At 50.5% G+C, this 21302-nt stretch overlaps 1 protein-coding gene across 3 annotated transcripts in view; it reads left to right on the top strand.

Annotated features, from left to right (window-relative positions):
• Window positions 1-15757, top strand: part of IGF2BP2 (insulin like growth factor 2 mRNA binding protein 2) — a 155058-nt gene extending 139301 nt beyond the window's left edge. For all 3 annotated transcript variants that reach the window (XM_036349431.1, XM_036349433.1, XM_036349432.1), the window contains 6 exons: window positions 5368-5436; window positions 6763-6879; window positions 9930-10004; window positions 10165-10296; window positions 12479-12592; window positions 13960-15757. In XM_036349431.1, the coding sequence (XP_036205324.1) occupies window positions 5368-5436; window positions 6763-6879; window positions 9930-10004; window positions 10165-10296; window positions 12479-12592; window positions 13960-14052 (600 nt within the window). In that variant the 3' untranslated portion in view covers window positions 14053-15757. The remainder of the gene's footprint in view (window positions 1-5367; window positions 5437-6762; window positions 6880-9929; window positions 10005-10164; window positions 10297-12478; window positions 12593-13959) is intronic.
• The last annotated feature ends 5545 nt before the right edge of the window (window positions 15758-21302 follow it).

Here is a 21302-nt window from a genome sequence, read left to right on the forward strand (position 1 = left end):
AACCCTGCTCTGTGCGTGACAGGGGGGAGCTCCCCAACCCCCTGATCGACCCTGCTCTGTGTGTGATAGGGGGCAGCGCCCCAACTCCCCAATCGGCCCTGCTCTGAGCCCGACCAGGGGCTGCACCTGGGATTGGGCCTGCCCTCTGCCACCCGGGAGCGGGCCTAAGCCAGCAGGTCGTTATCTCCCGAGGGGTCCCAGACTGCGAGAGGGCACAGGCCGGGCTGAGGGGCCCCCCACCCCCACCCCAAGTGCACAAATTTTTGCGCACCGGGCCTCTAGTAATACATAAGTAGTATACTTTCTAAACCTTTCTGTGTCTGAAAATTCCTTTCTGATTCCCTCACACAGGAATGGAAGTCCAGCTGGATATTTGGAAGTTCTAGGGCCATAGTTCCTCTAGCATTTTGAAAACATTTAGCATCTCATTTTAAGTGTGCTACTCCCCTGATTCTCTCTTTTGTAGGGAACTTTTGCCCTTCTGTCTGAGGGTGCTCTGCCTTTGTATTATTTTGCCTTTACCCCTGGAATTCAGAAATCTGAATCTGAGCACTTTGATCTGAAGATTCAAGTTTTTCTTTGTTCAGGAAAGTCTTTTGCTTCTCTTACTAATTCCAGCATTGCTTCTCCTAATTCCACTCTGTTTTCTGCTTCTGGAGTTTCCAATTTATGGATAGTGGATCCTCTCATTCTACCATTCTTGCCTCTAATTCCCTTTTTGTTGTGAAGGGGTTAACCTACTAATGCACCAGTTGGCTTTTCAGGAATGTCTGTTCTGCACATATGAGCACTTACTTGTGATAAAACGAGTGGCTTATCCAAGCATACTTTCTATTTCCCATCGGCCCAAGCTTACATGGCATCAATCATCTCAAGTGGGAAAGCACTTTTCCATATGAATATATATATGGCTTTTATTGAGTTTTTACTTCTCTAGTCATGTTTTTAATTTCCAAGATCAATCTACTTCTCTGATTGGTCTTCCCTCATAGCAGTCTACTCAAGCACTGTCCTCTTCAATCTCACTAGGAATGCAGGTGACTCTTAAAAAAAAAATTCTCCCCCCTTTCTGAATTAATTCACTGGGGTCATTTGCTTGCCTCGCTCCCTCTTTCATGCTGCTGATTCTCTACATACATCTGATGAGTTTTCATTTTTCATTCATGTATTCAATAAACTCAACAGACTCTAACATCTAAATATATTAGAGCTTTTTCAAAACTTGCACCCTGGGCCTCCCGACCCAGTGAATTCGGAATGTTCCGGGAGAGCAGTGCTGGGTGCAGTGCTCAAGGTCCCAGGCTGCAGAACGAGACAGATCTGTGCTCAGATCTTGGCTCTGCCTCACGCTATCTTACCCGGTCCCTGTCAGCTCCAGAGGTTGTCCTAGGTGAGCTCACAGAAGGAATTAGGAGGTGCTTTAACAAGCTGGGTAGAACGGTGCACCTTCAGAGTCTTGGAGAGCTCTGTTCAGGACCCTAACCCGTTTGTCCAAGTCTACTGCCCTTCCCAGGCCCGTGTCCATATCCCTCTGCCACGTGGCATCACGCTGTCATCATACTGAAAACTGTTCAGATTTTTGAACATAATTTGTATGCCGGACCGTTGCCCTCTCCACTCACCCTCTCTCCCACCTCCCTCTCCACACTGATTTCTTCATGCTGCAGAGTGTCACCTACATCATGTGTCAGATGGTCCCAGGAAACAGCTTGGAATGAAGAACCCTATAGCTCTTCCAGGAAAAGTAGGCCCAACTGTTTAAATTTCCCTTTTTAAGGTTCAAAAGTGTGTTTGGTATATACTCTCTACCTGCCGCCCCAGCATAGTCAAGCATAGAAGCAGACACCAGGTCCCCTCTGACTCAGAACTTGACATGAACCATGGATAATAATGACCATGGCAGGCGGTGGGGCACCCCTAGCAGTGGCACCTTCCCCATCACACCTCTCCCGTCCCCAGGGTCATAATGCTTTTGAAACACTAAAAAATAGAGTAGATTCTCCATCATAAAATAGCTCAGGACCCTCCAACTGAGACAGTGAGCCCAGCTGCCATATTGGGGTTGGGGCTGCACTCTGACCTCCCTGCTCCCGGGGGCCTCGGTCCATCAGATGGCTACAACCTGCTTTCCCACTAAGGGAAACATGTATTTAGGTCGTCAACAGGTTACTTTTCTGATCGTTATGACTAAGCACGTTTTGAAAGTCCTTTCCCACTTGAGATGATCGATGCCATGTAAGCTTGGGCCGATGGGAAATAGAAAGTATGCTCGGATAAGCCACACGTTTTATCACGAGTAAGTGCTCATTCAATACCCCTGCATTTGGCCATGCAATGCCTGGTGACAGATTCTTCCTCCTGCAACCTTATGGAATGCCACGTAACATCCTCCAGGGGTACCCGTTATACTTGGGGCCAATCCATGTCCACACCTGGGCCGACAGGGCCCTGCGTGATCCCGCCTGCCTGCCTCCCCATCATACCCTGCTGCGCTTTTATTCGCTTTTGCGCTACTGGCCTCCTTTCTGTTCTTCAAACAGGCCAACCCCTTTTCTAGCTCTGGACCTCTGAGAATCGAGCTTCGAATGTTCCCTTCCCCATGCCTTTCCCAAGGCTCCATCCCCTCCCAACTCGGAGGCTACCCCTCCAGGGGTCTTCCCGGACCCCTCTAGCTAAATCACCATCCCATCCCTCATCCCGCAGCTCCCCTTCCTCACACCGCCCTATTCATTTTCTTCACAGTAACTGCCTCCCCAGTAGAACGTAAGACCCATGGCAGCAGTGTGACCTTCTCTGTCTGAATAGCTGTGTCCCAGCACCTAGAACAGTGCTTCACACATAGGAGGTGCTCAAATCTCTTTTGCATGAATGGGTGATTGGCCCCTCGCCAGTGTGATAAGACCTACATGTCCTATTTTAGTCCATCTGTGCGTGAGGATCGGAAAAGCTGAATAAATTCCTACAACTTGTAAAGAGCTAGTGGTTCAGCCTGGGGCCTTCTGACTCCAAAAGCCCCCTTTTGTACACACAGGCCAGCGGCAGAGCCTCCGGGAAGACCGGCTCCTGATTGCAGAGTCCGGGGCTCTTCCCGCACAGTCTTCTAAGCTGTGGTAGCTCACGAATAACACGGGAGCGGGGAATCTGTTCTCTTTATCCTTTTAAAGCTCATTCTCTCCCCTAACCCAAGTGGTAGGTCTACATTTAGCAGTGTTCATGTTTGAGAGAATTTGAACCCGGAATAGCAGCCACACTGTGCAGCCTGTGTGTTCTTGACCTCACATGAGTTTCTGGAAAAGGCAAATTGCAATTGAAAAGAATTACTTCTGCTGTGAGGGCTGTCCAGGTGGGAAGAGGACAGAAGTGTCCTTACCCCAAGCTAGAGCTTTGAGCAGAAAACCTGCAGCAATTCTGCCCCCACCTGCTATGGCCCAGGGCAGCCCCCAGAACAGGGTCCTGCACAGACAGGGGTCTGGAGCTGATGCTCCAAGAAAAGCAGGACCAAGTGAGCCAAACCATTGGAGGTGTGCAAGAGAACGGCGGTCTCCTAGCCCCCTCTTGTGGGTATTAGGTGTCACTGCAGCCTCTTTCTAAGTCACGAAAGCAAAGGCTTGTACAACTACAGTGATGGGTCGCTTCTGTAAGCCCCACAGGTGCTCTGGGCACCTAGAACACCTTTGGGAGGCACTCCCCACAGAGATTGCACCTCTCTTTCTCTGAGGCCAGTCTGCTTTCCAAGCTCAAACGGGGAACAGTTTCATTTTGTCCCTAATGTGCCATAGGCAAAGTTGTGATACGGAGCTCAGAATCCGGCTGGAGATTCAGGAGACGAGGAAACCAGATTTGCTCAAGGGCCCTCAAGTGAAAGCTGGGACCCTTACTCCCCGTGTCTGACCACTGTTGGAATGGGTTTCCTGGGAGGTTTCTCACGGGCAGGCGTGAGGGATTGGTGGCCAGAGCCCAGCTTTCCTCTGATGGGCATGTCGGCGTTTCCATGGCTGTGTGTAAAGCACATTTAACCTGACTTTGGTAACTCTGGCCAATGTCCTGCCTAAAAGAATATGCAAAATAAGCCCTGGTCGATTAGAGTGGCCGCCTGTGGACCAGAGGGTCACAGGTTGGATTCCTGGTCAAGGGCACATACCTTGGTTGCAAGTTTGATCCCCAGCCCCGATTGGGGTGCATGTGAGAGGCAGCCAATTAAAGTCTCTCTCACATAGATGTTTCTCTCTCCCACCCCCCCTCCTTCTTCCTCCTTTCCACTCTCTTTCTTAAAAAAAAAAATAGAAAAATATCCTTGGGTGAGGATTAACTATATATATATATATAAAGAGCCAGGGGCAGTCACATCCGAAACAACTGAACAGGTTGAGTCGGGTGACAAGGCCGACAGGAGGGTTAGTGAGGGACAACCAAATGACTGAGCAGCAGGCTGTGTGGGGCAACCAGGCCAGCAGGAGGGGCAGTAAGGGGCAACCAGGCTGGCGGCCGGGGGGGGGGGGTTGGGGGCAGTTAGGGGCGACCAGGCTGGTTGGGGGGCAGTTGGGGGTGACCAGGTTGGGGGTGGGTGGTGCAGTTAGGGGCGGTCAGGCAGGCAGAGGCAGTTAGGGGCAGGCAGGCAGGTGAGCAGTTAGGAGCCAGCGGTCCCAGATTGGAGAGGGTGCAGGCTGGGCTGAGGGGAACACCCCCCCCCCCCCGTACGAATTTTGTGCACCGGGCCTCTAGTATATACATAAAATCAGACATATATCTGTTTCCAGGACTATTGTGAGGATTAAAAGTGTTTCAGAGTAGATGTAAAGTATCTGTCAGAGTGCCTAGTGCAAGTAGGTTTTCAATAAAAAAAGCAGCTCCTTTGAAATGTAATTCTCCTAAAGCCCGTTTTCTTCTATCCACATCTGCCCTCCTGTCCCCTGCCTCCCCTTCCCCACGCTCACACACATGTATTTATTCATTCTCTTCCTCCTTCAGTCTGTTTTTAAGTTTCTCTTTTCTCAGCCTCCCCATTCCTTCTGAAACGCTGTGATGAGCTCACTGATCTGATTTCCCAGGAGCATCTCTGCTTGTTCTGTGTGACCCCTTGCATCGTGTGGGTGTGTGTGTGGGGGGTGTGCGTGTGGGGGAGGGGGCGTGCGCCCGCGTGTACTCGCTCCCGTGGTAAGTTCCTAGGAGTCAGAAACATCTCAGCTAAAAATGCTAAACCCTCGGCCGGCCCAGCGCTCTGAGGGGAAAGGCGGTGCAGGGATCCCAGTGCCGCCGGAAGGTGTGCGGTGGGACCGTGAGCCTGTGTTGCCGGGGGTAACCTTGCTCCCCCGAGTTTGGTGAGTGTCCCGAGGGCACGGCTGACTGGCCCTTTCTCTCCTGCTGCAGAGCCACTCCGGATACTTCTCCAGCCTGTACCCCCCTCACCAGTTCAGCCCGTTCCCGCATCATCACTCCGTAAGTGCCCCTCGCTTCAGCCCACCGCCCCTCCCCTCTGGCTGGCACCACGTCGTCCTGGCGGACTGAGCAGTGAATGTCCGCGGTGTGCCCGGCGCCTGCCAGGCGTGTGCTCCAGGTCGCCCGGGAATGGCCCGCCACAGGGTCCGCGCACCCGGCCTGCGCTCTAATGCGCAAAGGCTCTTCAGTGCGCTGGTGCTGTCCCGCTCAACCGCCCGGAATGCTCACAGGCCTGTGGGGGCCGGTGCGGAAAGTGGCGCGAATGAGTCGTCAGCGGGTCAAACCAGGAGGCTGTGTTGGGCTAAAGACCAGAGTTTTCAGAGATCTTTGAACAAGGTCTGGCGAACGGGGTCCTTTTATTTCTGTGAACCCCGTGGCACAGACCCCTGTGGCCTCGCCCACGTCTCTGGGCTGTCACCAGGCGGCTGGCCAGGCACCATCTAGTGCAGTGGTCGGCAAACTCATTAGTCAACAGAGCCAAATATCAACAGTACAACGATTGAAATTTCTTTTGAGAGCCAAGTTTTTAAAACAAACTATATAGGTAGGTACATTGTTATTAACTTAATTAGGGTGCTCCTAAGCTGGCCTTTGCTAAAAACGTCCTCTATCTGATTGAGGTACGTTCGCTGAGGTCGACCCCTTCCAGCTCTCCCATCCACACTCGTATACTTGTTTCGTCTGTCTCCTTTCGTTCGTCCTCTCTATATGTCCAAACCATCTCAACATACCTTTCTCAATCCGCGACACTACATCTTTCACTCCACAACGTTCCCTAAAATTAACTTAATAAACTTTAAAGTTTTAAGTCAACTTTGCACTGTACATGTGCGCCTGCACGTGGTATTTTGTGGAAGAGCCACACTCAAGGGGCCAAAGAGCCGCATGTGGCTTGCGAGCTGTGGTTTGCCGACCACTGGTCTAGTGGAAATGCCGTTACGGCTGCAAGGCGGCCGGGCAGCTTCTTGTTCCCGCCAACACAGCCTCCCAGCCCCGTGCCAGACCAGTCCATTTCATGGATTTCTTGGCTGGAGACGGGCAAACCACATAATCCCATTTGTCTGTGGCAGAAAACCTGTGAATGGACGCTTCCTGTGTCCAGCAGACGGGGTGATAGATGCCCAGGAGGACTTTGCCTTTTGACTGTCGTGTGGTGCTTGCTTGCATTCAGGTTCCTTCTGCAGGCGTCACACCCGCAGAGCTCTAGGCCCCCAAAGAATCCGGGTGCCACTGGGGCCATCTTCTTGGTGGCCCATGGTGGGTGGCGGGTATGTTCCTGCAGGAGCCACCCCCTGGGAAGGCCTCTGTCTTGTTTTGCCCTTCCAGTACCCGGAGCAGGAGATTGTGAATCTCTTCATCCCGACCCAGGCCGTGGGGGCCATCATTGGGAAGAAGGGCGCGCACATCAAGCAGCTGGCTCGGTTTGCGGGCGCCTCCATCAAGGTAACACCTCTCTCCACAGCGCCTGTGCCCCACCCACTTCCTCCACCACCACCATGTTCCTGCTGTCGGTCCCCAGATGGGAGCTTCTGCACCATCCAGGGACAGAGTCCCACGGGACCGGGACAAGTTGCCCACAGAACTTTCCCGCCCGCTCTCATCTTTATCTCTCTCCTTCCTTTTCTGTCCAACTAACAACTGCATTAGAAACGACATTCATAGCAGAGGAGCCACCCAGCTCTCTGGGTGACCAGTGTCCTGCCCTGAAAGGCTGAGGACTTTTCCGAACTAAGGGAGTGAACTTAGTGGAGCAGCCGTTCATGCCTAGCAGGTCAGCGCGTTGAGGCTTTAACTTAGTCTCCGCTTCACAAACCCTCGAACTTGGAGAAAGTAGTTGGAATGAAAAACTCTTTGAAAAGCAGCGGGCGATAAACAAGAAGCCGCTGGCATGACCTGACAGGAAGCCCTGGGACTGCAGAGAGCACAGGAAGGAAGGCCCTTGACCGCTGGGAGGGGCCCGAGTGCAGGCGTCGCTGCAGCTACACACCCACATCCTGCCTCCTGGAGCACAAGGTGCAGATTCGTCAGGGAAGCTGAAAGTGAAGGATTCTTTGGCCCTAGTCCTGCTCCAAGCCCAGCTATCAGCTCGGACTCACAGGCAGCATGCTGAGCACGTCCTGAGCCTCATGAAACACTTTCGGAAACAGAGGTTCCATTGTTACCTAAAATAATGTGCTGCCATGCGACAACCCGGAATTCCACACCACAGGTCTCATGACTGGGGAGAGAATGCCTGCACTCTCTCCCCGAGAAGAGCTGGGTCTCTCCCACAGCAAGTGTGCTGCAGAGAAAAACCCAGGCACAACCGCCGAGTCGGGCAGAACAAGCATTGCAATGAGGGCATTAAGGAATTTGTTTTAGGGAAATCCTTTCCCCTCCCAGGCCTCGTTTACCCCACCTGTGAAGCAGACAGGATGCGAGCCCTGGGGGTGGGGGTCGGGGGGAGACAGTGGTGGATCACATGGAGGGGAGGCTTTGCACCCAGCAGGTGCGTTGCAGGGAGCCCTGGTCCAGGCTGTGCTGGCCCCGCCCTCTGAGTAGGTGTGAAGATCACAGGGCTGGCTGCACCACCAGGCCCTTCCCAGTGTTCAGTCCTGTGGTCTGACATCCCATGGAGGAGAAAATGGGAGGATTTCAACTAAAAAGGACTTGGGGGGGGGGTCATCTCATCAAATCCTCCCTTTTTTCCCCTAAGGGAGAGTTGGAGGTAGAGGCAGCCAAGGCCGGCAGGGAGAGGACTGGCTCTTAGGTGTAAATTTTGAGCACTTACAGGGCCAATTACAGAAGTTAGAAACTGGGACCCAGATATTAATGATGGCTGCAAAGCTGAAGAATGTGAGTGCCGCCCTAGCCTGTTTCACTCAGTGGATAGAGCGTCGGCCTGAGGACTGCAGCGTCCTGCGTTCAATTCTGGTCAAGGGCACATGCCCGGGTTGCAGGCTCGATCCCCAGTAGTGGGCGCTCAGGAGGCAGCTGATCAATGATTCTCTCATCATTGATGTTTCCCTCTCCCTTCCCCTCTGAAATCAATAAAAAATATATTTAAAAAAAAAAGTAATGTAAATGCCAAGATTTTACCAGGTTACGTTATTTTTCTGGTCCAGTGTTTTCCATATGTCCATCTGAGTGCTAGAGCAGAATCACTCCCAACAGTCCTTCCTGAAAATGAGAGAGCGCTCAGTCCCTTGGGCTTCACCCCACAGCATCCCCACAGCCTCTCCACACCCAGAAGGGCTGAGGGATGGCGCATCACGGAGGATGGCCTCTGTGAGGGGCAGAAGCAGGGCTGCCCGGGGACAGGACGGGCTCTGCAGCCTGGCAGCATGTGGATGCTCCTTATGCTGGGCCAACACCCTGCTCCTCCCCTAGCCCTGCCTCTTTCCAGCGCAGGGAAGAGGAGAGAAAACCAGGGAAGCGAAGTCTATGTGAGAGAAATTGCCCCCTTTTTCAAATCAACCTGGTCTTTGCTGGATCCCCTTTATCCCAAGTTTCTGAAAGCATCTGTCTCTGAAGCAAGACTCACACCAGAGGAGCCCGTTCCTCGCCTCGCCAGTACCCAGAGTCCACACCAGGGCACGTTGGGAGAGCTTTCCACTAACCAGTACTTGGAAAGGATGGGTGGAGCTGAGGTGGGGGAGGTGCACCCCGAGACTGCTCTGGTTACATGCAGGCAAGAACTGAGCTCCCACTGCCTCCCTGCATAGCACCGGGTCTGCAGGCTTCAGATGCCACACAAAACCCGGTCGGCAGTGCCAGTGGGGACACCCAGACCCTGGTCTTGCTGCAGCCCCAGCTCACCCTGTGACCTTGGCAGTCACCTCACTTGTCTGGGTCCCATTTGCTTCAGTCATAAAATGAGGCCTTTATGCCTGGCCCTCCAGAGGGGCCTGTAGAACGCCATCCTGAAACCTCAGGTCCGGGCTGGTGAATGCCAGGCGATTGAGGGGTGGGAGTTTCTCGCAGAATCTGAGCAAGGCAGGCACGGGCCACTAGGAAGTGAACAGGCCGGCAGACCTGATTTGGTCAACGGGCTTCGTGAATTAGCCCTTCAGCCATCTCAGGGCCGCACCTCCTCTAGGTGGGCTGTCGCGGCGGCTGCCTCTGGGCGCTGAGACTTAGCACCACGGTTACTTTCCTGCAAGCTGGCTGCACGTGGAGGCCTCTGTGGGCCAGTCCCTCCTCCCCTCTAGGCTCTGGGTCAGTTGGCACCGTCTGTCCCTCCCTTTTTCTAGAGCTTTTGACTCCCTTAGTGACAGGAGGCCAGGCTCACTGGTGCTTGGGGCAGGGACAGGCAATGACTACTGGCCTGCTGCCAACTCTCCCTGGGCAGCCAAACACCCAGTGACGTCCTGTGTCCCAGCGTGGAGGCAGGGGTAAGACGAAACGAAGGTGGGAGCCCTGAACTCTCTTGCTGGTGTGCGTGCCGTCCACTGAGACGAGCGGGGCTGGGGGTGCAGCTGAGCGCAGCGTGGCCCTTTCCTTGTGACCTGCAGATTGCCCCAGCGGAAGGCCCCGACGTCAGCGAAAGGATGGTCATCATCACCGGACCACCAGAAGCCCAGTTCAAGGTCAGTGCGGTCTTGGGAGGCGGTGGGAGCAGCGACCCACGCCTGTGCGCGGCTTCCCTGGGGCTGGGTGTGCAGCTGCTGGCTCCCCATTCCCGCAGCCACACTGCGGAAGCCAGGGACTGGCAGCTGTGCGACCGTCCGTCATGTCTCGCTCTCTCAGGCTCAGGGGCGGATCTTTGGGAAACTGAAAGAAGAAAACTTCTTTAACCCCAAAGAGGAGGTGAAGCTGGAAGCCCACATCAGAGTGCCCTCTTCCACTGCTGGCCGGGTGATCGGCAAGGGCGGCAAAACCGTGAGTGTGCCCAGATCTGGCTCCATCTCGGGGCTGACTCTCCGCCCGGCCTCACTCCCCTCAGACCCCATTGGCTCCGCAAGAACCAAATGTAATGAGCAGCACTCTGAGCCGAGGGCCCGATCCATGGCGCTGCTAGAGCCCAGGGTGTGCGCCCAGGAGCACGGCCTCGGGACCTGCCGGGAGGGTCTCCACCCCCTGGCACCGGAGGCTGCCTCCTGCCGCTCTATATCCGCACGGGCAGCAGGAAATGGACAGGAAACTGACAGGGAGGAGAGCCCCACCCGCGCACACCCCTTGGACAGACCACCGTCTCCACTGAATTTCACGCTCCAGGCCCGCGGCCTTGAGTGTCCTACACTCTCTCCTCTTTAAACTCTCCCCACAGATGCCCAGAGGCCCTGACTCTCCCTCCTGCATATTCGGTCTTCCGGTTATTTCCCAAACCCGGAGTAGTTTAGCAGCAGGGCGGTGGGTGAGAAGGAAATCGTTTTGTAATAAAACATTCAAGGTTTTAGCCCAGCCGTGGGCAAACTACGGCCGGATCCGGCTCCTTTGAAATGAATAAAACTAAAAAAAAAAAAGACCGTACCCTTTTATGTAATGATGTTTACTTTGAATTTATATTAGTTCACACAAACACTCCATCCATGCTTTTGTTCCGGCCCTCCGGTCCAGTTTAAGAACCCATTGTGGCCCTCGAGTCAGAAAGTTTGCCCACCCCTGTTTTAGCCTGAAGGTGGCAATACCACAAATGCAATTTGAAAAGCAACAGAGAATGAACTCTGCAGCCTTTAGACATGAGCCGGTCGCCAGCCCCAGGTGTGTTCTAGAGCGCAGGCTACCCGCCTGGAGGGGACACGGCCCATGGGATGTTCCCAGCCTGTGCTGGCTGGCCGGGTGTCGTCCTAGTTCAGTGATGGCGAACCTTTTGAGCTTGGCGTGTCAGCATTTTGAAAAACCCTAACTTAACTCTGGTGCCGTGTCACATAAAGAAATTTTTTGATATTTGCAACCGTAGTAAAACAAAGACTTACATTTTTGATATTTATTTTATATATTTAAATGCCATTTAACAAAGAAAAATCAACCAAAAAAATGAGTTCGTGTCACCTCTGACACGCGTGTCATAGGTTCGCCATCACTGTTCTAGGTGGCAGGGATTCGGGAGGTTGCTGTGGGCCTGAGTGAGTGTGTGAGTGTGTGTGTGTGTGCGTGTGCACGGGCTGTTTTCTTTATATAAAAACTCTTCAAGGAATCACAGATAGAATGATTTACCTTTAGGCAAAAGAGTGAATCTGTGTGGCATGCGTGTTGCTCCCCACATCCAACTATGCAAGTTGGCGTGCAGTGGGCAAAAGGAAGCAGATAAGAGTGGTTCTCAACCTGTGGGTCGCGACCCCTTTGGCGGTCGAACGACCCTTTCACAGGGGTCGCCTAAGACCATCCTGCATATCAGATATTTACATTATGATTCATAACAGTAGCAACATTACAGTTATGAAGTAGCAACGAAAATAATTTTATGGTTGGGTCACAACATGAGGAACTGTATTTAAAGGGCCAGAAGGTTGAGAACCACTGAGATAAGACCACAAGGGCGTAGAATCCTGCGTCCTTCAAGGTCCTATTTGGTCATTTTAGAACCAGTCGCTGAATTCTGTGTGCACCCCTCTCCCCCACTGTCAACTGTCCATCCTTCGTGTGTGTGCTCAGCTCTGGGATAGGGCCGAGGCCATGGCGCAAACCCTCGGGAGTGTGGTGCTACTGCGGCAGGTGAGGGGGTTGAGATAAGGCAGGAGGTGGGCCTGGCCAAGTGGCAGTCACCTGGGGTAGGAACAGCATGAGCAAGAGGCAAGAATGAGAATGAAGGGTCCTTAGCTGTCCAGCAGTAATTTCATCCCTGGGTTATTGGGATCCTGGGGCCCCAGGGAGCGTGGGTGGGCACCACACTGGTGAGAACTGCAGAATAAAAATTCAGCCCCATGGAGCAGCTCCATGGACTCAGGGAATGGACTCCCTCTCCCTGTCCTGGAGCCTCCCGGAGTCCAAACCAGCAGGGCCCCGGGTGACCAGGGCGGGGAAGGCCCAGGAGCGTGCAGACTGAAGGAAAGGTGGGCACCTCCACCTCCTTGCTCTCCACTCCCCGCTGCCCCCTGAGCCCACCTTTCTCCCTTCCCAGGTGAATGAACTGCAGAACCTAACCAGCGCAGAAGTCATCGTGCCTCGTGACCAAACGCCGGATGAAAACGAGGAAGTGATCGTCAGAATTATTGGGCACTTCTTTGCGAGCCAGGTACTGTGCTGTGAGGGTCTGGTCTTTCTTGCCAGTCTCTTTTCAACTCTGACTAAGCTAGTGGTGGCCCATCAGGTGGCCACCACCCCTGTACATACCCATCGCCCCAACCCCGCCCCCAAGATGGAACCTCTCCCTGGCCCTTCAGGCACCACCGCAGGGCAGGGCGGCTGTTCAGCACCTGCTCACCACCCCTTTCCCCCGGCATGCCACAGGACGCTGAGGGTAGGACTTTGTAGTCAAGCCAAGCACATTTCAAGCCCTGAAATGCTCAAGTGTGAGAACTCAGCTCCCCTCGCCCTCCTGCTCCCCTCGTCTTCCTGCTCAGGCCTGACAGCCTTCCTCTGCTGGGAGACATACCCAGAAGGGCCCACCCTTAGGGTTCCCGACTGCACCCTGAGAACCAACCTGGGTGCCAAAATCTCACCATTCAATGCTCATTACAGCAGACTCTCCTATCTCTTACCTCTACTTTTCTAAGTCACTACCACCCCCCTCAGGACACAGGGCCTCCATACAGCTGCTTCTCTTTTATGCAGAAGGGCCAGCTCTTTTTGATGCTTTTTGTTGGTTGGGTTTTGGGATCGAGAAATCTCGGTCCTTGTCTTAAGCCCATGAAGGCAGTCGAAGCTAAGCTGACATCCAAGCCTGCTTTCCCAAGGCTGTGCCGTTTAAAAAAAAATAAATAAAATAAAACCATATATATATATATATATATATATATATAGATTGATTTCAGATAGGGAGAGAGAGAAACATCAGTGATGAGAGGGAATCATTGAACGGCTGCTTTCTGCAAGCCCCCTACTGGGGATCGAGCCCATAACCCAGGCATATGCCTTTGACCAGAATCGAACATGGGACCCTTCAGTCCACAGGCTGACACTCTGTCCACTGAGCAAAACCAGCCAGGGCTGTGCCTTTGCCTAGAGAGCTGACTGTCCCTGGAGATCAACTGCCACTTCGGCTGCCCCACCCCAGCGCCCCCAGTGTCTGAGCCACAGGTTCCTGCAGTGGGTGGGCAGCACTGGGAGCCGTGTATGTAGTTGGGAGGGGGTGCTCTCTGACCTCCGCAAGGTCCCCTGGTCACTGGTTTCTGCTTCCTGGCCTGTTTGTCCAGCAATTAGCTGGAAGCTTTTGGTGTTCTACCCCCTCACCCGTGACCCAGCAGCCTTGAGGTTGAGTGGTGGTTGGGGGGGACTCTGCCACTTTACTTCCAGGCAGAAAAGGACCCGTAGTAAGGGCTTTAGTGGGTGGGTGACACTTTGCCCAGCTTAGCACCTCCTCTCCCCAAGGCTCAGCCCAACCCCACCGCTCACCCTGAGAACTGGGTTCCTTTTCTCCGCTCACCCCCTCTCCCGCTGCAGACCGCACAGCGCAAGATCAGGGAAATCGTACAACAGGTGAAGCAGCAGGAGCAGAAATACCCTCAGGGAGTCGCCTCACAGCGCAGCAAGTGAGGCTCCCACAGGCACCAGCAAAACAACGGATGAATGTAGCCCTTCCAACACCTGACACCACGAGACCAAACACAGCCAGCCAGATCGGGAGCAAACCAAAGACCATCCTGAGGAATGAGAAGTCTGCGGAGGCACGAGGGCTCTGCAGAGGCCCTGAGGACCTGGTGGCCAGGAGAGGAGGCGGGGGGGGGGGGGCCGGCGGCTCACGGCCCAGCCTCCTGCCTCCCCGGGCCTCTGCAGGCTGCCCAGCTATCCACTTCACCGCCCACTCGGATCTCTCCGTAACCCCACCACGCTATCCCTTTTAGTTGAACTAACATAGGTGAAGGTGTTCAAAGCAAAGCAAAATTCACTTTCCTTTTGTGGAAAATTGTCTCTGTACATGTGTGTACATATTAGAAGGGGAAAGATGTTAAGATATGTGGCCTGTGGGTTACACAGGGTGCCTGCGGCGTTAATATATTTTAGAAATAATATATCAAATAACTCAACTAACTACAATTCTTAATCAAGTATTAATTTTTTTTCTTTTTAAAGAGAAATCAGGCTTTTCTAGACGTTAAAGAATCAAGTCATTCTTTGGGAGGTCTAATGGTTTAGTAAGGAGCTTCAAGGCCACCCACACAAATCCACCCAGAGGGAAATCTGGTCAGGACACTCGCGGCAGCTCCGGGTCACCTGTGTATGTCAACAGAAGGGATACCGTCTTCATCCCTGTCGAGCTCACACCCATTTCTCTTTGCTTCACGGGTTTTAAACTGGTTTTTGCATACCGCTCTATAAGTCTGTCTCTGTTTATCTCTCCCGTCCATCTCCCTCCCGTCCTCCTCCACACCCATCCTTTTAGCCCCCACACCCCTCTGCCTCAGTCCCACTCTCTATGCACCCCCAGGCAAAGCAGTGCTCTGAGTATCACATCACACAGAAGGAGCAAAAGCAAACACACAAACCAGCCTCAACTGACACTTGAACAGAACAAGAGTCAATGGTACTTGTCCTAGCTTTTCGGAAGAGGAAACAGGAACCCATCGAACCAACCAAAACAAAGAAAAACCCCCGCAAAGAAAGAGTATATTTTGTCTTTTTTATATTTTGGTGTATAAGCCATCCATTTTCAGCAAAATGATTTCTTTCTTTTGAAAAAAAAATGTGGAAGAAAATAGCAATTTACATGAGGTCGTTGGCCCAGGGCGTTAAATTTACAGATTTTTTTTAAAAGAGAAAAACACACAAAAAAAGCTACCTCAGGTGTTTTTTACCTCAGCACCTTGCTCTTGTGTTTCCCTTAGAGATTTTGTAAAACTGATAGGAGCATTTTTTTATTTTTTTAATAAAAATGAGTTGGAAAAAAAAAATACAATATCAGCTGCCAGCCCGGAGAAGGTGACAGTCCAAGTGTGCACCACCCGCTGGGCGTCGCCTTCCGCCAGCCAGGAGCCCACGCGGCCTTCTTTTGGACAAACCTTGAAAACGTTTATTAAAAAAGAAAGATGACCAAGGGACACAGAGAAGATGTTGGAGATGTCCTGAATCTCACTAGGGTACGTGCCAGTAGGGCTTTTGCTCTAAAGGATGGACATGTACTGGTTTCTGTGAACAAGCCATTTTACCATCAGACTGCAATGCCAGTTTCCTCTACTGCAAACAGTGTTCTGTGACAAAAACAAAACAAACAAAAAAAGAGAAATATATCCAGCTAACAAGATCCTGGTGTCTTGGTCTCTTATTTCGAGAAGCATCGCCTGTCCCCAGGGGTCAGCCGCGTTCCAGCTCCGAGGGGACTTGGGAAGCAGGTGGCACGGACCTTGAGGACTGGCCAGCTCCTCCCAGGAGGGGGCTGGGAGAAGCTAAGTGCAGTCACCAGACCAGCAGCAGCATTAGCTTCGGGGAACTTTTTAGAAATGCAGGTTCTTGGGGTCCACCTTGAATCAAATTCTGGAGGTGGGGCCCCACAGTCCGTTTCAGCAGGCTCTCCAGGTGACTCCCATTGGTGCTCAAATTTGAGAACCACAGAACCAGAGGGATGGGCTGTGTCTCAAGCAAGGTAAGACCAGCCCTGTCTTTAATGAACTTGATGCCTGGCCAGGGAAGGAGTTTATCGAGGGAGGATAATGGGCCTGACAATTCAAGGGAAGAGGTACTTCCCAGCTCCCCAGAAACCACACTGGAAGTGTTCCAGGAGATCTGAACAGGCGGATGAGAGCGGTCCTGTTCCCTTTATGAGCCCATGTTCATAGAGCTGTAGGCTCTGCCAGAGGTTGCTGGCTGCTAAAAGCCCAAGCAACTCAAGAATGAAGAGTTGGTACTTGACTGCCAGGGGGTGGTCAGTCAAGCTTTCTGGGGTGACCACTCAAAGCCCAGCAGGGACAGGCGGAGGTGAACTGATGGGTTCCACAGTGGCCACATCCCCCTTCTAACAAACTGAGGGCTCCCAACTCACTTAAAATGTGTTCTTTGCCTATGTCCCATCCACACTCCTGATTTCCCTTTTATTTTCAATATCTGTGATGCTGATTTTAAAGTTTTTTGTGTAGAAGCCAGCGGTTCCTCTCACTGCTGTGGTTGGCATGGACATGGGCAGAAACGAGCTATCCCCTCATGTGGCCATTAGAAACCCAAGTATCTGGGCTTCATTCCCCTCCCCCCCCTCAGGCCTCAAGCCCACTGCCCTCAAAAGAGGAAATGGAACATAGTCTGCTGGCCTGAGAGAAGCCAAGACTCCTGACAATCGGGGTTATTTCTGAAAACCTTTCCCCTGGTTGAGATGTGCATGTCAGATGAACAGCCAGAAAAACGGCACACCCTTAAAAGAAGGGCCTTAAACGTAGGCCTGAGGGCTTGGTGATGGATCTGTCAGGATGCGGAGGAATCAGCGGGAGAGGAGGCATAACGCAGGACCCCTCTTGGCTCTGCTGCTCAGATTTTCTTCCTTGGCCTTTATTCAGGTGGCAAAATTGGAGGTTTAACTCCAGCTCCTAAGCTGCCCGTTTCCAAAATATGTGTCTGAACATATGAAAGACAAGTGAGGAGGTGCTAACAGACGCCCTACTTGCCATGGGACAAAGCACCCAGAAGTGGTCCCAAGGTTGCAGCAATGGAGGGGAGCCACACGGAGAGGCAGACGGCAGGAATGAGGCCAGCAGGCTTGTTCCTAGCCAGGGTGTTCTCGCGGCCCGTTTTCTGAGAGCCCGGGTGCTCGGTGGTTTGGCACTTGATGCAGGCACTCCTGAGCTTCCCCAGGGCAGCGCAAGCAGGACCACCCTTTACAGGACAGGGCCTACCCCGTCTTACCTACAGAAGAGCAGCTGCCTGTGTGTGCCTCGTCCCCACATGTGGACTCAGACAAATGGCATTTCTTCTATAAATCCCAGACTTTTTGTCTTGACAAGACATTCTGACATCCCAGAAAGTCCTAATTGAGCATGATTTTATGAAAAAAATAAAATGGCAGTTGTTAAATGGAGACTTAGGTCAATACCAGAGGTTTTGATATTCATTACCCTCCGAGACTCAAAAAACCCCTCCCTGGTCTTTTGGATTGACCTCCTTGAAAACCCGAGACCCACACTGGTTTTGCGTGTGCTAACATCTCACTAGGAATGGTAAGGAGGCCTGAACATCCCTTCTGTCCTAGTTACCTCCCCCTCCCCCCAGCTCTGCCTCGAGATGACTCCTCCAACAAGGAGCTCTGGACGGGAAGGGTGGCAGGCTGGCTGCAGAGTGGAAGAGGGTTCCAGCAGAGGAGAGCTTACAAACTTGAGAAAAGAGAGACTCGATAGAGGTTTAGGGGGGTTTCAACCAAGAACCAAAGGAAATGAGTAACCATAGATAGAAGGCACCTTGACAGGATGGGCAAAGGTGGGGAAAAACACTGGACTTCTAAGGGAAGCAGGGAAAACGGATAGATAACCTGGCTTCCATTTGGGATGGAAGTGACGCAGTGACTGAGTAGACAGGCGATAAGGACTGGAGTATGACAAGCTCTTGGCATAGTCATTCCTACATCCCTGGGGAAGGAAGTAGGCAAGAGAAGCATCCCCATGGTAACAATTATGAAAAGCCCACACCGTAGGTATTGAGAGATTAGCCTGAATTGTATATGCATCCAAATCTCTCAGTCTACAGCCTGATGGAGATTGCTTTGGCTTGCTACCACTAATGTCAAATAACATGACTAGCAAATTCCCGTTTACTGTCAATTTTTGCTGCTGCCTTTTCTTTCCTCAACATTCCCTTGAAGGTGCGTACTGGTGAATTAAAATTTAAGCCATCCTGCATATGGGCTAATTTTCTATTCTAGCTCACATCAGCCGCATCCAGGTGCTGTCTTTCTAGAAGCCAGGAGTGTTAATAGCTCTCTCAGGAATAGCTGGTATGAAGAGAAAACCTCAGAGAACAGAATTATACTCCAGCTTAACCTCAATGCTCCTTGTATTCTCTTGTGAAAGCAAGATGCCCAGATGCAAGGCGGTTTGTTCCCATGAGTGACTGGGGGCACTGCCTCTAATCTCAGATGTGGCTGACAAGAACCTTCCCATTTGCCTCCAGTAACCTTCAGTGATCAGGACAACCAAAGGCAATTTACATATTTTATTTGGAGCCGGTATTAGTTTCTTGAGATTGCTGTGCCACCACAAATTTGATGGATTAAAACAACAGAAATTTATCTTCTTACAGTCCTGGAGCCCCAAGTCCAAAATCAAGGTGTCAGCTGGGCCATGTTCCCCCCTGAAGGCTCTGCCAACTTGGGTGGCTCCAGGCTTCCTTGGCTTGTGGAAGGAATACTCCAGTCTCATTGCCTCCTCTTTCCGTTAAAAACAAACAAAACAACCTCCAAACTCGTTTATAAAGTAACAGAGCCTTCCCAGACCACCGTTACTATAACACTGGGTGTCTTTCTCCAGATTTTGTTTTAGGTGCATAAACAGATTTCCCCCCACAAAAAATGGGTATAAAATATCAAGTGCCTAGGCCCATCTTATTGCCTCCTCTTCTGTCTCAAAACTCCCTCTGCTTTTCTCTTATTCGGCATGTAAATGCACTTAGGGCCTACCCAATAGTCCAGGGTAAATTCCTCAAGCAGTGTGGTGATTGCCGGGGTGGGGGGGGGGGGGGGGGGGGCGGGCGCGGGGCGGTAGAAAAGGGGGTGGGGGGAAAAATGGTGACGGAAAAATAAAGTAATATTCACAGATTCCAGGGATTGATGTGGACTTATGTTCTCAGAGGCCACCATTCAGCCCACTGTATATATCCAGGTTAGAAGACTATAATAAAGTATTTTTTAAACAGAGAAATTTGAATATGGACTGAGTATTAGATGATATCACCAATTATTAATTTTGTTAGATGGTAAAAATAACATGGGCTTTTTTAAAGTTAGGGAGACATTCTTAAGTATTTTATCTCGTCCCCTCTGAATAAAAGGTGAGTCAAGATGAGCCACATTTGCCCGGATGGTGTGGCTCAGTGGTTGAGCTCTGACCCACGAACCAGGAGTTCACCATTCAATTCCCGGTCAGGCACATGCCTGGGTTGCAGGCTTGATCCCCCGGAAGTAGCTGATCAATGATTCTCATCATTGATGTTTCTCTCTCTCCTCGCTTCTCCCTTCCTCTGTCTGAAATCAATAAAAAACATTAAAAAAAAAAAAAAAAGATGAGCCATTTACTAACTGCTGGAGGGTAATGATTGTGTATCTTATAAAATGTAAGTCAATGACTATAATCTCTTGTGCCAGAGTAAGTCCAAGTATCAATGAGTGATTTTCCCCTGATTTTATTGCTATACATAACTTGTCAGAAATTTTATTTCTAAGAATTTCTCCTAAGAGCATAACCCAAATATTGTGCAGTGTGGTGTGTGCAACAATACTGGATTAAATGAATTACGTTATAGCCATACACTGGAACAGTATGCTGCTATTAAAATGTCAATATTTATTGACATGAAAATATGGTCAAAATAAATTAAATGGAGAGGGGTTATATAGCCATATATCAGTCCATATTTGTTAATAACAAAAATATATACATGCACAAGCATACACAACACACAATTACACATATGAAGGAGTATATGCCAAAGACCACGATTTATACCAAAATGTTAACACAATGTTATTAACTCTGGATGGTGAGTTTGCAAAATTCTTATTCTTTACCTTTGAGCAGTATTTTTTTTCCTGCTATGAACACTTCGTACAGATACAATTGAAATATAAGTGAGAACCACAGACTTTAGGATCACCATATGACCTTCAGGAGGCAATATGTGTGCTTGGGGTAGGAAGCAACACTTGCTTCCAAGAACTGTGTTGCCTCTCCTGACACTTTCCACAGTGTATCCATACAGGTTCCACGGGTGTCACAGGAAGAGCCAAGGGTCTCAAGTTTTCAGAAATGGTCGATTAAGACAGTAATTCATTCTGTTGACTATGCATCACTTGGCACACATTCATTGAGCCATAGAATCCTTTGATCTGCATCCTACATAGATTAGGACTGTTACTTAACATATTTTAGGAAATATCACTGTGAAACCCTAAAGAACAAGGACTATTTATACCCCACATTTCTGCTGAGCTTCTGGCCTGTTTTCTCAGATAGATTCATCTCAAAACAGCCTCATATTTATCTCATCTTTGCAGTCTCAAGTTTTATAGTTTTAAATATACTTTGCATCTTGCTGCCAATTCATTTAGAGCAATGTTTTTCAAACTGTGGATTTCCATCTACTAGTGGGTTTAGGAATCAACTTGGTGGTCACAATGCACATTTTTAAAATATCAAGATAAAATTCAGAGGGTAGTAAGAATAAGTCATGTTTTTGTAAAACTTGTGTCCACATATACTCATGACACACAATATGAAATACATTTATTACTGAGTTGCAATAAAAAAAGTGAAAGCCAACGAATTAAAGAGATTAATTTATTGGGGAATAGATAAAATGAACACCTATTTCAAACACCCAAACCCTTGTATATATTTGGTAAATTTAAATTAAAAAATTATCAAAGGAATATAGTAAGCTAGATCTCTAACTTAAAAACAAGTACCAAAAGTTTAAATACTGGTTCCTTAAAGTTTTTCTCAAACTACCATAAAGAATTTAGATTCTCAATTAGTTCACAAAAGCCAATTTAAACAATGTAGCTGCACTACAGTACTAATGTTATTAAATTACCTTGTTTATTTATTGTATCAGAAGTTCAACATATCTCCAAGGACACATTCTCCCCACACCCACAC

The sequence above is a fragment of the Myotis myotis genome, unplaced genomic scaffold (genome assembly GCF_014108235.1).
Source record: "Myotis myotis isolate mMyoMyo1 unplaced genomic scaffold, mMyoMyo1.p scaffold_m19_p_2, whole genome shotgun sequence".
Classification (NCBI taxonomy): Eukaryota; Metazoa; Chordata; class Mammalia; order Chiroptera; family Vespertilionidae; genus Myotis; species Myotis myotis.